The sequence below is a fragment of the Aythya marila genome, assembly GCF_965140915.1.
Source record: "Aythya marila genome assembly, chromosome: 8".
In the NCBI taxonomy this organism is placed as follows: Eukaryota; Metazoa; Chordata; class Aves; order Anseriformes; family Anatidae; genus Aythya; species Aythya marila.
The window spans coordinates 25,108,790-25,127,036 of NC_139049.1; the positions used below are offsets into that span (position 1 = coordinate 25,108,790).

Below are 18,247 nucleotides of genomic sequence, written 5' to 3' on the forward strand. Positions count from 1 at the left end.
TCTGAGCATAGGCTGCCACATGGGCACAAGGTGGGCACCGCTATGCCCTGCTCTGCCTACTCCACATAGTGCAAGGAATAACAAAAAAAATAATAATAATAATAATGCACAAAGAAGCACAAGCCTGCAGAAATACAAATAAAAGCCTTGGATGAATTTTATACATCAAGATCACTTCCTGACCTAAATTCTGTATATTCTTGGGAAAATCTAAAATCTCAACCTGTAAAAATTTCACCTGCTCTAGCACTTGACAATGCCTCTCCTCCAGCAGCTATCCAAAGTAGGCAGCTTCAATTTGTTCAGGTGTATCCACCCTCAAACTTACTCCCAACTCTGCAACAAAAATCATATAGTTTAAAATTGTTCTGGGAACAAAGATTTTACAACCTTCTGAAATACACAGCAAATTAGCTCATGATGAGCTGCACTGGCTTTTAAAGATTTTTTTTTTTTTTTAAATCACCTAACCTATTTTAATAAAAAGTGGAGCATAACATTTTATAAAGGAGCAAGAAAGAATAAGGGTACAGGCAGGTATTAACATGTCTGCAGTGGCAGGTAGGGAACTGCAGTAAGAATCTGATGGAGATCAGTTTGCTATGACTGTGTGGGTGGGAAATGTTAAGGACAGCAGGTAGGGAAAATAATTTACTGTAGTCAGAATGTATTAGAAAGTAGTCCCTATTAACTTGTTAACAAATGCAACCTTTAGTAATAAACTTTTTAAAGTCCCTGTACCTCTGCTTGTTCCACCTAATACTCATCACTTTGTAGAGCAAGGAAAGGTTCCCGTAAGGTCATCTAAGAATCATACAAGCTCCTAAAAGGTGCACACACTTACAGACAAAACTCCCAGTGACTATATTGGATAGCAGTGGAAAAAGTTGCAAGTGGCACACATATTTCAACACTAGGGATCAGAAAACAGCTTGTCAGCATTTTGATGAAAGGACACAAAGGAAGAAAAAACGAGAGATGTGGATGATCAGAAAGACAAACTCGAACTTCTGAAAAGCTGCCTATTTTTCTATTCTCGATGAGAAAGACCAGTTAACATGTCACCTCCAAATCTGCTTTACAGTGCAACTCTAGTCTGCTGAGCTGTATTTTCCATTCAAGAGGTAAATAAAACGTTTCCTTCATTACTACATAACAACAGTTGCCTATTAACCAAATACTGAACTTGTTGTGGAACAGAACATTCGTTTCAGTACGCCTTCTATGGCTCAAATGTCTACAACTGTCCTAGCCTGGGGTTAACCTTCCTAGCTCTAGCGTTAGTCTTGGGCTAACTTTTGAAGAAGTCAAAGGTTCCCAAACCAACGCGTGCCGCCGCCACCACCAGCAGGTCCCAACCACACACACACAGGCATGAGAAAAGCACACACCTGCTCCCAGCTCGTCTATCACTGCTGTCATACTACTACATATTGCTTATTACTGAAGTATCCAGAAGACGACAGTATTTATCTCCCCAACATACCAAGTCTGTCACAATTACGTGATGCTCTGAGCATGCCCAACACACTACCCTTTAAAAAAAAAAATAAATGGAAAAAAAATTGTGATACCTTTACATCAGTTCCCTCTGCCCTGCAGCGTCAATAGCATTTCTCACAGGTGTGCAGGTTTCCAAACATTCAACCTCACCACAAAAGATCAAAGAAGTGCTTCTAGACTCTCTCAAATCAAGACAATTGTTTCATGAACTATCTACACAAAGAAAGCTCCAATAGAAGTTTGTACTATGGGCATGAAAACTTATTTATCCCTGGCGAACTCCTGATGAAAATAAGGAGGGTAAAAGTTTTAAAACTATCATTTTTTTAAACAACGTAGAAAAGGAAAACTTGTTTCAAAAGAAAAATCATGATGCTAATCTGTAAAAGTTAAATTGGTCATTATAAACCAGAAATTCTGCTGAAGGGTCTTCACGTAAGATCAAGTTTTCTCACCAGTATTTATAACCACTCTAAAATAAACACCTATATTAAAAATTTGGGGAGGAAGTGACAACTTTAAAAGTAAGTAATCCTTTGTACATAACGTATGTTGAATTCAACTACAGTATCTTTACACACTGGAGGGAGGAACGAAGAACAGAAGTAAGGATTTAGGTGAGAAGTTCTCCAAGGCTGTCAAACACAGATACAGTCAGGTATATTGAGATGTGACAGATGTGATAAAGACAGTTGTATGTTTCTTTGTGTTCCTGGCTCACTAGGAGTATCTCCTGTAGATACTGCAATCTCTGAGGAGCAATTAGTGCAAACCACTAATTTAAGTAACAAGTCTTGCTCCCTGGAGGAAACAGCATTGGTTTGTTCTGGCTCAAGTGCAATGAAGCAAAGAGCAACTGCACAGAAGACAACTTCTCTTAGGTACAACCTGACTGGAACAAGGAAACTGACAGAAGTAAGTGCACTTTCTGCTGGGTTCACTACTTGGCAAACTGAGGCAACCTGGTAGGCTCACCATGTGAGCAAATCTGCTGTGAGAATTTGTCAAACTTTTAACTTGGGTTGAGATGAACATGGTGAACAGAAAGGACATTGCTACTGCAGTTCCCCAGTAAGAAAGAGGAAGGTGAGCTCCACGTAGGATGTCTCTGAGAAGAGGCCAAGCAAAGCCCAAACAGCAACACTGCTGTCTTCCATGTATCTGGCAGGTAACTTGCACGAAATACGTCCTACACAAATTCTGCTCTGCTATAGACAGGACACACAAACGAAGCGGTGGCACAGGACAACAAAAACTTTGCCTAGTGGGTTCTCCTGCTACCCTGAACTCCTGGCGTGGCAGCTGTTCAGAAACTGTAAAAGCTTTACAGGGAATGATGTACATGCTTGCCTTTTTCTTATTCTTTCCAAGCACCTGCTTGTGGCCACTGCTGTAAACAGGACACTGGCATGAGTCGCTGACTCCAGGCCTAAACGGACCACCAACTTGATCCACTTTGGGAACTGTTATTTCCAAAAATAAAACTATAACTAAGAAAACACTAGTTTTACGTGACTGTAGCACTAAGCTGCCCTGTTCAAAGATGAGGAACAGGCACTGCTTTCCCAGGACTCAGTGCCAGAGAGCAGTTTCTGAGGCCCATTCCGCCTTTGGGGAAATCGATGTAACCAGCATTTCTCCTTCCCAAGCTCTGGATCCAAACCCAGCGTCCCCTTGGCTCCTCACAGGGACAGCCCAACCGTCAGCCACCATCTTCCCACCGCGGGTGGGACAAGCCCGCAGTGGCCAGCAAGTTGCCACAAACAACCTCAAACTTTTTAGGTGCGCCAACTCCGAGCAGGGCAGAGCATCGTTGCAAGGCAACTACAGAAAGTCCTCATGGCAACATGCTGCGAGACGTGACCTGGGGCCACGCAGGAGGGGAGCACCTTCCAATGGCCAAAAAACGGGTTCAGTTCTTAACAGTGGTTTATGTAGGTGAGGTATGAAAGCTGAACGTGAGACCAGCACCAGGCAGCCAAGCCAAGAGCCCAGCGGAGAGGTCTGGCTCCTTTTTTTTTTTTTTTTTTGCCTTCCAATTTGCGAAGTGACTTACACAAGCAACGCGGACATAAAGCAGCACCCCTCCGGCTTGGCAGCGCGCTGCCCAGAGCCGCAGAGTTACGTACAGCGGGGACTGCGGGCGCTATAAATACCCCGCGCACCCACACCTCAACTTCGGGGCCCCCGAGTACGTGTGTGTGTGTAAGAGTGTGTGTGGGGGGGCTAATTTCACCTCGACATCACCACCAGGACCAGGACCAGAACCAGGACCAGGTCCAGGACCACCACCAGGACCAGATCCAGGTCCAGGACCACCAGGACCAGGACACTGCGAGGACCAGGACCACCCGCCCACCACCCCCAGCCCCACAGCACCCCCCTCCCGCCCCTTCCCACCCCCTCCTCCGCTCTCCCCCCCTCTCCCTCAGCAGCGAGGGGGCGGCTGCAGCCCCCCCCCCCCGGCCCCCCCCCAGCCCCATCCCCGTGCCCGCCGCCCACCTGCCAGCGCCAGGATCTGGGCCTTGTGCAGCAGCAGGCGCTCGCCCCACTCCCCGGGGCTCTCGTCGTCCTCGTCCGCCTCCTCGGGGTTGCGGTAGACGGTGTAGACCTTCTGGTTGTCGAAGTCGAGCTGGGACGTGGGGCTGAAGTCCTGCACGCAGGAGACGGGCAGCGCGTAGCAGACGTTGTCCTCCAGGAACCGCACAAAGGCGTACATGGTGCGGCGGGCGGGCGGGCGGGCGGGGCGGCCGCGCCGGTCCCGCGCTCCCCGCTCTGTTATTGTTCCTCAAAATCCGCCTCTGCGCTCGGCTGAGCTCGCCTGGCCGCGCCGCCAGCGCCGGGATAAGGCACGAGCAATCCAGCGCGGAGCGCACGGAGACGGGAGGGAGGGCGCGGGGCCCGGCCCGCCAGGCCCGGCCCCCGGTTGCGGCCGGTGCCCGCCTGCCTGCCCCTCTGACCCCCAAAACACCACAGAAACTCTTTGTCCTTGTCTGACAGTAGTGCCCGTGGCATTCTGAGCACGAATTCCCAACCTACTGGGCGCACACGCACACAGTTAGGGATGTTTTCACGCTCCTGTGTGAAAGAAAGTAGCCACATTGCTTAATCTGGCCCAGGTTTCTGATACTGAAGTCTGTTTGGCCCAGCCCTGAGAGCAGCCCAACAAAATAGTTATTTAAAGGCCAAAATAAAAGCAGAATGAGTAACCGACAGTGAGAGAGGGGCATCTCTATTTTTGGAAAAAGGCAACACAACCCAAAATGCCAACACAACCCAAAATACCAACACAAAATTAATCCAAAATACTTTCCTGGTTTGCATATCCCTAAACATTTGCCAGTATTTCTGCCCTGAGTTTAACTACACTGAACGTGTTGTTCTTGGTTATCGTTTATAGGCTTCTAAGTACATGAGAGTAGACCACAACCTGGAAGAAAAAAAATCAAGTAAAGTTTTGACTGAGCACTGGAATGGGTTGACCACAGAACTTACAGAGTCTCCTGCACGCTCAGAGACAACTTGACAGATGCGCGTGGTTGTGGGCAGCCATTTCTAGCTGGCCCTGCTTGAGGAGGAGATTATGGACAAGTTGATGTCCAGAGGTCACAGAATCAGAATATTCTGATTCAAGGTCTCCTCCCTCCTCAGCTATTTGTGAAGGTATCAGAAATGCATAGCAGAAGGCTGTCTATCTCAAGCAGCCCATGAAAACATAAGGTACGCATACAGGTATAGTTAAGCCAATACAAGTATTTCAGAAACAGGCTGTAAACTTCCCATACAAAAATGGCAGCTTTATTATTTTAGCAATTACAGAGTTTTGCAAATACTTCAGTTTAGGATTGGGATTTAAGCGCCAGTACTTTATGTTAACAATAAAGTATTGCCAGACTGGTATGTAATTACAGGCAAATATAAGTCTGCTACAAAGTATGGATGACAAATGTATTCTAGTAGCTAGGCTGCACGGGAAATGAAATTCCAGCAAAGACCGTGTTGCTGATCAAACAATAACGGCTGCTGTAGCGATCCTCTACCTTCTGTTACAATGGAGGTAGAAGGAGCTGCAGAAAGATGACAGGACAGACTGATGGCTGGAATTACTCCGTGGACGCTGTTAAAATTACATGAAGGACAATTTTGTCCAACTAAGTTCAGTGGCTAGTGAGGGATTCAGTACACTGAGTCTTATTGGGATTGTATTTCCTCTGCAGCTGAAATCTATTAGCAACATCTAAGGCTGCTGTTAAAAGGAAAGGAAAACAGAAAAATGGAGAAACTAGATATAACAGGAGAAACGAAAAGAAGCTAGGGACTCAAAGGTTAGGGTAGATGCGGAAGAGGAAAGATCTCTTCAGGTACCAAGGAGACTTGGGTAATTTCCCCTAATGAAAGAAAACTAAAAGCATTCATGTAAGGGCAAGTAGCATCAGAGTGTGTATTTTTTTCTTTGTTTTTTTTTTTTTTTTTTTTTTTTGAAAAGGAACACTAAACTGGCATTCGCAACATTTTACATTTGAAGGTTCAATTACAGCAAAGGCTATAAAGATCTTTGTGTCAGTGGCAAAAAAAAAAAAAGGTCTCAGATTGTTTAGAAAAGCTGTTTCACAGTTCTCCATTGAAGGACATTTTTGGGAACAGATTAAGGGTTGGAATGACAAATGTGTGTTTACACTTGGTCCCCAGCACACACATTGAGCCAGAAGGCATTATAATGCTAAAGAATTAATAATGATCCCATACATTTCTCTTCTGCCTGCAAGGCACTGTGTTAATTTCTGGCTCTGAAATCTATAAATAATCTGCATTGGGTAGCTGTGAAGCAGCGGAAGAAATCAGTTTAAGCACAGAATACAAACACAGAAGTATCAGCACTCCTTTCCTTCAGACCTTCCTCCTTTCTGCTAGTGGTTAGCCAGTTGGTTGAGCACTGGCTAGCCAGAGAACCTAAAGCTTGAAGACATAGAGCTATTTTACAGGCGTAGGTTTGAAAGCTCATTATTAAGGGAATGACTGTATCCTCACCAGATTTAAATCCTTTAGCAATTCCCAGCCTTTTAGAAACAACAAACCCTGCTGAGAAGGAGATTGTCATACTTTCAAAATACAAATGAAGCCTTACCTTAAAAAGTAAAAGTGTCACTCCAAGAGTCAGGAAACCACAAAGCACAGTCCCAGCCCTTGAAGGACTTGTGAGTGGCTGTTTCCTGGAACACTACCTACATTTTTCTGCTGCTATTTTTCTTGAAAAGTACAAAAAAATAGCATTAAAGCAGAAAACTGATGCCTGCTGTTTTGATGGGAACTCTGTGTTTTCACTTAAAGATACAAAATGAAAAGCTAATAGTACCAATAATAGCTACACAGGTGCTAAATCTCTTCCACAGCAAAACATTAAAATTAGACATATCATTCACATTACTTCCATGTTTAACATCAAACTTTCGAGGGATGCCATATTGGTTTTAAATCTAACAATGAAGTAATTCCCATTTTCTTTTACCATTCAAATGGAGGGGCTTCAATACTATGTGACTATTCAACAATAATTGTATGCTGGGCTACTAGTAGGAATCCCCACACATTAAATGCACTATTTAGAAAATTTAATTGTTTTCTGGTAAAAACTTATTTATCCTCAAAGTAATACATTTCTTAAACAGTTGCATGAGCTTGAAAGTACCAAAAGAAAGATATGTTCACAACTGTTTAGATAACTCGCTGCATTTTAACAATAGCAGTTAAAGTCATAAAGCTTAAAGAATGACTAACAATGTTCAGGAACTGAAGACAGTTCAAAGGCTTAAGTAAGTACACACATTCAATCCATTCAGGATACGGTTAGTTTTTGACCAAGAATATGTTCTATCAGGTAGTCAGAAAACATCTCAAGTTGATCAGTTACATAATATCTCATTTTTTCCTCTTTTGATAAAGTGAAAGATAAAGTCATTTCTGGGTATAAATGAATCTTTCCATGAAAAAATCATATACAACTTCTAGGTGTTTTGAAATGGAGAAGGTGATGGGATGAGGGGACTTATCTAGGCAGGGCAATGCAAGCATTTCCAAGGTTTGGTCCCACTTCAGCTTTTTTTTTTTTATTAATAATTTTTAACTCTCAAGACACCACTGCCATACTCTGCTTTCAGTGTCACAATGATTACACATAAAATTCAAACATAAAAAACAAGGTCCAGTTCCTATACGATCCTAGAAGATGGACAAGAAAATGCTTGTGTCCACATATAATTTCTGAAGTGCTCCAATACCAAAAGGACAGTGTATGGGAACCTAGATTACATAGATAAATTCTTAAGATTTAATCTTTTGAAATCTATGGCCTTGAACCATCCCCACAAGAGGAAGGGCAGCACTGCAAGGCTATTTAGTCCCAATTCCAGAGGGTGATCTAACCTTTCTTGGGGCTGATAATACTTTATCTTCTTTTACATTAAACTCGTGCATCCTAGCAGAATATTCTTTCAAATAAATGAAACCTAAGGAACATTTTATGGATCCATTCACATAGGAGACATTTATTTCCCAGAGGTAGCTGGTACATTCTGCAGCAAGACAACATAATGATTAAGCAAAAGTGACCACTGGAGAAGGCGTTTTCCTTGCTGTTAATGACTGGCTGGAGAAAGCAAGGTCCAAAGACAAAGACAGACTGTCATTAACTGCTGAAAATTCCCAACGTAAAGGCCATTATTACTATTATAAAGCTGGACAATAAATAATTATATTCTTTAGGGGGTTGTACGTATTGAAAAGACAAAATTCCAGTGTCTGTTGCTGTGGATACTGGTCTGTAAGACACTTATCTTTCCCATTCTGTCAGGCTACGCAATGGATAGATCTGGGACTGGCAACCCTTCAAGAATGGGTGCCAGACTGTATTTTCCTTTTCCAAATTACAGGTTAAACGTGCTTACAGAAAGTCAACAGGAATCAGGAGGCACTGCCAGTCGGCACTACCTTGCCTCAGCATGAGGCAGCAACTGTCCTCACTCTCACCCTGCTCTTTGCTCAGCGGGGGCCAGGAGCTGGGTTGTCTGGGAGCTGCAAATGACCCTCAAAGCATCGCGACTTCCAGCTCCCACCCAGCTGGATACCATTCAAAATCTTGCTAAATGCCATCCTCGGTATTCAGGCAGTATGCTGTTTTCCACACTATAAATTTCTTGCCTGAGAGAAGCAAGTAGGCGAGACAATGTTTTCTTTGAGCTGACGCAGGCATGGACTTGCCTTTAAAAGATGTCCTGTTGGTACCACTGCCACCATCTTCAAGACCTTCTCTGAAGACATCGCTGCAGTCCAAATGATTTTACTGCTAACATCCACTGAAGGTTTCAACCTACAAATAGCTGTAAATCTGAAAATTTAATTTGAGATTTTCCTTTCTTTTGTTTAAACTGACTTTTGGTTGGCTCTTTACAGTAATTTTACTAATATGACTATAGATGTAGATTTACATATATAGATTTTGCACCACTGCAGGAACTGGATTCCTTCCTTACCTTAGATGCCAAAGGGACTGTAATTTGGCAAGGACTAAACACTACGTAACCTGGCTTCAGTGTAAATTATAATTACTATACGCTGTGCATGGTTAGCTTATACAGAGATTCTGAGTAAGACAGGACTCATAACCTTTTTTCATAGTATTTCCATTTTGGTTTTCAGTTCTCACATCTGTACAGCATTGTCCCATCTTGAACCAGCATTTGTCTCTCGTACTGGCAAGGGAAGACAGTCCCACAACCCTTTTCTATATAGGTCAATTCTGCTTGAGAAGTTCACACAAATAACATGGGATATGTACAACAGAAAGAGTCAACTACTACCGACTGCATTTTTCCAGAATGGTACCTTCACATACTCACACTTCCACTTTCCTTCGAAAGTCTGATTTCAGCAGGAGAAGGGACAGACTCTAGGGATGAGTCCTACCTTTTTGTAAAGTTCTTGACAATCATCAGGAGTGGGCTTGCATAAGTGAGGACAGAATCAAAAGTGCTTAAAGCGAAATGTTTTCACACCCCAGTGCTTTTTAATTCATATTCTTGTCTTGCCCTTTCTAATCCCTTTCAAGGATAGCTATAGTTCAGTCTGAAGTGCGTTTGTATAAAATACTCCCAGGAAATAGTGCTCACATCTCACCACTTCAGAAGAGAAGATCAAATCTGCTTCTTCTGATTAAAGTCACAATCAGAGGTGGACCAACAACTCTTTTGAAGAACTAATGTGAGCATGTAAAATTCCTGTTGTGGAAGGTCAATGGGAGATAACACAACAGGAATAACCCTTGTAATATTTCAGAAAAATACTGTCATCAGCTGTGTCTCATTAATATAAAATTTAAATTAATAGAACATAATATGTTACAGTTGGCAAACTGAACATTGCAAATGCTAGATACTAAACATGCAGGTCATCACTGCTATGCAAACCTTTGATATAGTCTGTGAACCACTCCACACCTACTAACACCAGATATCTTTGATACAACAATTTGCAAGTTCCAAATGGAGTGAACCTGCTCTGCACAAGTAGGTGAATTTTTTATCTTTATATATACACAATTTATATATATATATATATATATAAATATAAAACTGGAAGGAGTTGCTGTTGCCAAACTCCCAGAAATTCATGTGTTACCTATAACAGACTCCAACAAATAGGAATTCTTCTTGTTCTTCAAGGAGGGGTAACTCCTATTATCTCACGTAGCAAAGAAAATTGGCATTCCTCTTTGCCCTACTTACAAGGAAGTTGTTTCCCTCAAAAAAGAAAAAGGCATAGGAAGCTGAAAACCCAAGAGTTGTTTTAATTCTCAAGGGGCTTCATGCTTCGCTAGTATTTTTCACAAAAGCCTGAGCAACATCTATTGTACAATAATATTTAACATTCAGGAGAATCAGGATCTTTTTTAAAGTGTGATCAGAAAGGGGGGCCCTTCATAGGCTGTCACTGTATTCTTCATAACAAAGCAAGCTCTGTTTCATAAAGAAATACCTTGTACTAAAATACCCTAGGGAAACTATAGTTGTTTAATTTTGTGTTGGTTTCTTTTTAAACAAAGATGGGAGTTTTCAAGTTTGAGGTTCCCTTTAAGCACTCTTCTAACATGAATATGTTTAAGGATGCTCTATCAAGTTCATGCATGAAATGCCATCCAGACGTTAGTATATTTCTATGCAAATAGAACTGTGGAAGCTAATAACAGAAATCTGCATTTTTTTCACATTTCCAGCATATTATACAACTTCTCATTCTTTCCTGTTTTGTAACTCCCATTAGCCTCTCTTATCAATAAAACAAAGCTCAGGTTATATTGCCTCCTGCTTAAATTCTCCACAAACATCAAAGCTGGACATTTGAATAAGCAATTTAGTGTATACATTTTTATTCATTTCAATGTACTGATATTCTCCTGGTAGGAATAAAAATTCTGCGAAATAACTGCAGAGAAACATACCATTCAGAATATGAACTGAAATATTCTTGCAACGCTTTTCAGAGAGGATGGTGTGATATTAAGATTAGATCCTGCATGTAATCAAATTTTGATGCTTGTACATACAGTCTGGTATTTTTTTTCCTTTATAAGGTTTGTATGCAAAAACACAGCAATCCAATATTTTGAACATACACTGTCTGCAGATACTACACAGTCCAAACTGATGAAAATATAATGTCAATGAAATAAGAAACAGTGGAACAACGCAGTATACAGACTTTACTAAATTCATCATAACTAGCTTTACAATTCCAAGGCCATAAAATATTGTAAAACCAGTCTTTCCAGACAGATAGAGTATAAGGGCTTGTGTCCATTCCTAAATTCAATCTTGGTGTACAGATTGACTCTTTTGGAGCTGTAAATATTTCCATAATCTTCTAAGCTCTCTGATGTGATACACACAGCAGTTCTTCTGAATGACCTTTATCTTCCAAATTTTCTTCCCTTTTATTTACTAGTACATACAAGAGGTAATAAAATAGAAAAGATAAAATAGGTGGGGAGACAAGGATTATATTACAAGCAAGAGATGTTACTACTGAGAATAACCACAGTATTTAGTGATAATAAATGTAAAGCAAACCTACAGTTTTTATCCAAAAACACAAGGCATACAATAAAAGACCACAGAGGAGTCTGAATTTTATTCAACGGGTCAAATACAAGCTGGTCAGTGCAGTAGCACATGAATTAAATAGTTAATTGCTTAAAAAGTTAAATAGTCAACTCATTGGGAAGTCTGCTAATAATGGTTAAGATAAATTTCCCACCTATGAAAAGTGATTAATCAATACATCTCTTAACAAGAAAGGACAGTTCTACTGACAACAGTTATTTGCCTTGCCTCTGACCTGGAGGGAAAGGCATAGTCATTCTCCAAGGGCAAGTCAGTCAGTCTTTAATCCTCTACTATGACTACTAACAAGGCTACTGATTATTAAAAAAAAAAAAAAAAAAAAAAAAAAAAAAAAAAAAAAAAAAAAAAAAAAAAACCATTATATTGAGGCTTTTCTACTTACCTGAGTGATCAGCTATCACCCACAGATGCATTTCACTGATTTTACACAATATTTTGATTTTCCCCGGTGCCTCCAAAACTCACTGAAATCTCTCCTGACCACTATTACAGTATTATTTTTAAGTCCATTCATCACAAAGAACAGGGACAATAGCCATTCCCACTCACACTTCATGTTGTGAAATGGACTCAGAGAATGTTTTCAGTGGGCCTGAAACATGCAATGTTGCAGTCCAAGAAATCCTAAAGAGTTATCACCTTACCCTGCAGGGCTGTCTCAAAACAAGATCTCAAATACCATCCATGCTTAGTGTGGAAGATGCCCAAATCCCATCCATAGAAACCATGGAGCACAGTGCATTGGAACTCCCATCTCCACGGAGCAAGGACTGCCAGAGAATGCCTCCATCTTCCTTCTTTCACAGCCTGAAATTCTCACCTGAACATATATGCAGACCTCCTTTCAAAACATGGGTTGAGAGAGAGATCTTTACAAAGTGGCCAGCAAGACCAGGAGGGCACCACCATGGTATCTCCCACGTTATATCAAAAATCTCATACCAGGGCAAGGAATATACTTGCTCCCCCCTTTCATCTGGCTGAAGGGGTTCAGAACTCCACTCTGTGCCTCCAGTTGTAAACATTGCTTTCTTCATCCACCCTCCACCAGGAAGGGAATACATGTGTCTCCAAATCTCAGGCTCAATGTATAATATTCCAGTTGACTTCTAACTGATCACTTATAAAGGCAGAAGCATAGCAGGTGAGCAAGCTACTGCAGTGTAACAAATCTATTCCCCTGAGAGCAAACTACCTTGAATTAACTCACATTTACCAATTGTAAGAGCACATACATGGACAGTTACTGTAAATCAGCTGATTTGTGGGAAGCTCGTTATTCTGCAGTAATTTATTTTGAGGTCTGTATTCTAGAGAGAAAAATGTTGCTGAAGTGGGAAGTAAGAAATGTAACTAACAATTAGACTTGCTCTCAAATACCTCCAAGGTTATGTTTCCTCCAACGAGACATTCTCAGTGAACATACTTGCAGTCTCTTATATTGTGTTACTTTTTTTTTTTTTTTACATTGATTGTAAGACAATTATAAGTAAAAAAAAAAAAAAAAAAAAAAAAAAAATTGGTTTGAGCATAAATGCCCCACTATTATTTATTTATTTTTTGTTACAGACCTCACTGAAATACCAAGATCAATATAATCTTCATACTTAGGAAGACTAAAAATATTAGAATTTCCTCCTAAAGACTCCTCTGAAATGACACCAATGTCTTTGGGATGCTATTTAACATACATCAGTGGAAGACTCTCGGTAATCTGTATTTCTAAGTTGGAAAGTAACATGGGTTCCAGTATCTTAACTTCCATCTTTTCAGTTTAGAAATTTTGTTCCTAGTGAAATGATTTACTAAGTTTTCTCTAGGCAATTAAAATCTATTCTACAGTTCAACCTTTGGATGATATATAAATACATACATAGACACTCCTACAAGGCAATTTGTCTGCCAATCTGGAAAATGCTAACATTATAGTCAATAAGTCAACAGTCTGCAATGTTAAATTACAAAATCAGAAAAAAAAAAATCTAGCTTACATTCAATCTGGATATAAAGATCATTAGAATTTCTAATGTTCTGTGTGGGACAGTAAAATTCAAAGACGACTGTATTCTGCCCCAATAACCACGATCTGCGCAGCACATTCAGGTATTGTTGGAGAGATTAAAAACACAAAAACAGAGCAGAACAGCTCAGCATCAGATAATCACAAGCAATTCTATGTCAGCAGCAGACAGCTGGAGACATATGCCAGCAATATTGCAAAAGTGGTAAAATGGAGATTTCGTGACAGCAAGAACGTGGGATTCATACATTAAGCTAAAACTCAACCAAAACCATTGAAATTGTTGTGCACAAGTAACAGCTCTCTGTCACAGTGTTCAGAAAGCCTACCATTTGGCATCAAAAAACAACAAAAAAAAACTTAAAGATTAAGCAGAAGAAAGTAATACTTCTCCCTTTAATATTTTTATATTTTTCATGTTGAACATGTGTTTTCAATGTTACTGATTATTGTGGGTGAACAGATCAGAACAATTTTTTGAGATCAGTTGGAAGAGCTGTTCAGCTATACACCAAACTCGTGTTTTGTGAAAATTGTGTGTGAAAAAGCAGTTTGACGGAATCTTACTTACAAATATTTGTTTAAAGATTTTTACTTCAAAGTAAAAGTTCAAAATAGAATGATCAATAGTGTTCGGTTTCAACTGATATAGCTGGAGTCATTCTGTTATTCCCTTCCCCTTGGGTTTCAAGTGTCCATCAACTATTATAATTCCCTGATACCCTCTCCAATCTATCCTTGTTTTTGTCTCTCACTTTTTAAATTTAAATATCTACTGCTAAAAAGTGTATAAATCCAAGAAAAAGGCTAAAAAATCCTTTTGTAATTATTTTGAAATCAGTAGAGTTAGAACAGGGGAAAATACTTTGACTTGTGAGGTAAAAATAATCAACCTTTTAATGATCTACCTTTCCATTCTTTTCTCCCTGAGCCTATCTTATAGTAATTGAGATCTTTTTTCCATCCCCCATCCCCTTTTTTGTTTATAGTTAACCATGTAAAACCAGAATTAAAAAAAAAAAAGTCAAAGACCTGAACATGAAAAAACAAGTTCTCTATTTCACAAACCAAACCCCTCTGTGTGTTAGATTTCCTATAAAAATAGAAAATGGCTTGAAAATGTTCACAAGAAAGTAAAAAGACTTCTGATGGATTCAAGTGCCCCGCACACAAACACCAGTTTCAAAGCAATGTTTTCCATTACGTCATGGGAGTGGTTAGACCTGAACATCTCCTGATTTTATTGCTGAGGCTCTGCCTTTGTATCTCAAGCATTTTGTCCTAGGATTTTTCCATGATGGGATTCCTGAACATGCAACTCTCAGGGAGCATAACAGAGACAAGTGACTTGTGAAGAATTAAGGCCCAGGCCAGTGATGTCTTTGTGTTTTAGGACTAGATACCTGATGCAGGTTGAAGAACAATGTAACGCTTGAAGCACTGATTTGGGAAAAAAAAAAATAAAAATAAGAGGCATCAGCAAGAAATTGCAGATTGATTGCAACAACAAATGCCAAAACATCCTAAAAAGAATAAAAATGTGCTGAGTTAAAGAAATAAAAAAGAACCAATGGATACAAAGAGCTTGCAGGCCTCAGGTAACTTGCTTGCATAATTGACCTATATCTGGGGCACTTAAGCAATTTACATAACTGATTTTTACAGAGATGCTTCTGCTTTGATGATGGTATTTGGTCTAGTTCAGTAGGTGGGGTAGACAGGATCCGCCTTAAACTTCAAGTAAAACTTCAGAAGCAAGTTGAAACTCATATTTTAGGTGAATGGTGAGTCAGTACCTCCAGAGGAGAGACTGTTAGGTATAGGAAGACATCAGTTAGGTATAGGAAGAACAACTCTTGCATGAACTGATGATTGGTTCCTCAACACATAGCACAGACCAGCCACCTGGTTTTCAGAAGCCTAAAACAAGACTTGATGAACTTTAGTCCACCCATTCTCCTTTCCCAAAAAGTTTACACCTTATTACACATAATATTGTAGCTTATTTAAACGCCAAGTCCTTTTTTAACTTGTGTTTGGGGTTGCTCCCATGCAAAATACATTACAGTGGCCTCTGTGCTTATCTCATGTCCATCTGGAAGCCATCCCACCAGATGAGCACTACAGGAGATGCACTAGAGTCATCTTGCATCCTCACCTTACCTAGGCTGGAATGCTGACTGCTGCAAAAAACACAAACTGGGAGTAGAACGTAGAGCTGAATACATTAATCAGAATGATCGCTGTTGCAAGATCTGCTAAGAACAAAGAAAACAAATTCAAGGAAAGTTAACACTAGAAACCATTTGCAAGGCTCCATGAGTCAGCTAATGAAATAACTGTCAACTGTAGACACGAACCTTTTGTGCTTTCACACAATTTAAATATAAAGTAATTTGCATTCAGGAATCTGAGTCTCCCTGAAAAAAGGATTAACAATTGGATTCACTTTCTTTCCACAACCTTTTTTCTCCCTCCCTTCCCCCCAGGGATGGCTCTAATAAGGTCACCTTATTAATGCAGATCTCTGTTTTCCAGAAAGCAGCCAGGAGTTTAACTGTTTCACTGTGAAATGATCTATGAGATGAGAACAGTCCATTTTTTATCCTTGATTGATCATTTCAGCATGTATAACAGCAAATCCTAAGGGACACCGCTCAAATCTCTGCTTCAGAATGACCTAGAGACTCAACACTGAGAAGTGTTGCGCTCCACTACACAATCCTTCATAGTTTTTTTTTCCCTTAACTTAGCATTTTCCACAAACAGAATAAAGTTGCTGTGCATCATTGTGGCTCTCTACAGAAAAACATTTTATAAATAAATTAAAGTTTTAACAGCTGAGAATCAGGTGTCCCTACAACCAGAAGAGGAACAGAGGCATCAGACAGTTAAGACTTTTTCTCGAGACACGTCAGGAAGATGCCTGTGATCTCAGTGCAGGTGTCACGACTTCTCATTTCCTTGCTGGCCACGAGGAAATATTTCCTGGCTCTTAATAGCTTCTGACGGGAGCCATCTTGTGCCAAAATCAGGGGCTCTGCCTTCTGTATGACGAGTTGAAAATAAAGCTATTCTCTCTCTCCCTTTTAGTTATTTACTGTGTATAAACGTTATCACAACTCCATTATTGGGTTATTCTTCTCTATTCTATGCACTTTCAATCAACTAATCTTCCTTTTGCTTTTTTTGGTGACTTTTACTGACGTGCACAGACTTTTTAAATAAATCATTATGAATATAAATAGCAATGGTTAGATTACAAAGGATTCTGGAGCACTTGTGATAGTAAATTAGCAGCCAGGCAAACCAACCTACAGCTGCCAACTGCTGATGTAATATTTTGTAGTATTATTTTCTAGATTGCATAAAAGAGAATTATTGGCCTTCTCTGTTTTTTATATTATTTTTTTTCTCCTCAGTTTGTCAAACAGTTCAACGATTTGATGCTTACAAAGTTCCCAGTGAAACACCTGGTGGAATTTAAAGACAAAACTTCTGAATACCCATAAATCCCAAATATCTTATACACAGAGCAGGGGAGATAAGTCTGAGATACAAGCAGCAGTCTGAATTTGGGAAAGAAACCACAAGGACATACTTCTGTTCTCAAGAGTATTTCTGAACAGTTGGGCATTATATCCATGTGAAGAGCTACTCCATCAAGAACCATTTGACACAACTCTCCCCCCCCCTTTTTTTTTCCTCCCATCCTTTCCTCATAAATGCTAAATAAAATCAGTCTGGTTATTGCCTCATGCTAGTTCAATCTATATATTCCTGTAATCATCTGACAGAGCAACATTAGAGACTTTTTATAGGCCACACACATCTTTGCATCCCTTTATAAAACGCTGACACATTCCCTGTCCAAAAGAGATTACAGTCATAGAATACGATCCCACAAATACCTGTGGCTGAACATAGCATTTGCTATCATGCATAAGCCCAGTGCAGCTAATAGCAACTCACACAACTGAAACAAAAAGCTCTGATTCGCATATATGACTAATCAGGATATTCAGGACACAATATCTATGTGTTTGCAGTCTGAGATTTTTGGGGTTGACTCTCTCAGACTTGACAAATGTCCCAGGGCAACAGGCTGTCTATGAAATGATGCAGAAGGAAGGAGAAAAAAAAAAAAAAAAAAAAAAGTAATAGTTCCCCTTAAGTTCGAATAAGGAAAACAAAATTTGGAAAATTGCATCTGGAAGGCATTGGGCAGTTACATCGTGATGATGATGTTGTGAAGATGGGTGGAGTATACATATTGGAAGGGATACAGGAGATTGCAGAGATGTACCAAAACAAAGATTTGGATTATGTGGGCCTTATCAGGGACAACAGGCTCAGCACTAAAGTAGAAAAGACAAAGAAGCAACAAAAGGAATCAAAGAGCAAGAGATTTAATTGTGAGCAGCCACAGAAGAGGTTCCTAAGCACTCTACTGCACTTTGGTAACTGCTGTCGGACCCAAGCAGGGATGCAGAAGATAATGTCCACGAAAGGTCTCAAAACTCACTGGTTACAGAAAGAAGTCTGATAGCAA

General features: G+C 40.1%; 2 protein-coding genes across 5 annotated transcripts in view; both read right to left on the reverse strand.

Moving 5' to 3' along the window:
• BEND5 (BEN domain containing 5) overlaps window positions 1–4,304 on the reverse strand; it is a 31,375-nt gene extending 27,071 nt beyond the window's left edge. The window contains exon 1 of one of the 4 annotated variants that reach the window (XM_082766602.1): window positions 4,006–4,080. Coding sequence is in view for 2 of the 4 variants with exons in the window: in XM_082766600.1 (XP_082622726.1) it covers window positions 4,006–4,222 (217 nt within the window). In the remaining 2 variants the exon portion in view is untranslated. Of the gene's footprint in view, window positions 1–4,005 lie in introns of all 4 variants that reach the window. The other 3 variants (XM_082766600.1, XM_082766601.1, XM_082766599.1) reach the window with 3 other exon arrangements.
• AGBL4 (AGBL carboxypeptidase 4) overlaps window positions 1–18,247 on the reverse strand; it is a gene marked incomplete at both ends in the record, with an annotated part of 937,634 nt that overhangs the window by 373,037 nt on the left and 546,350 nt on the right. The gene's annotated exons all lie outside the window — the stretch shown is intronic.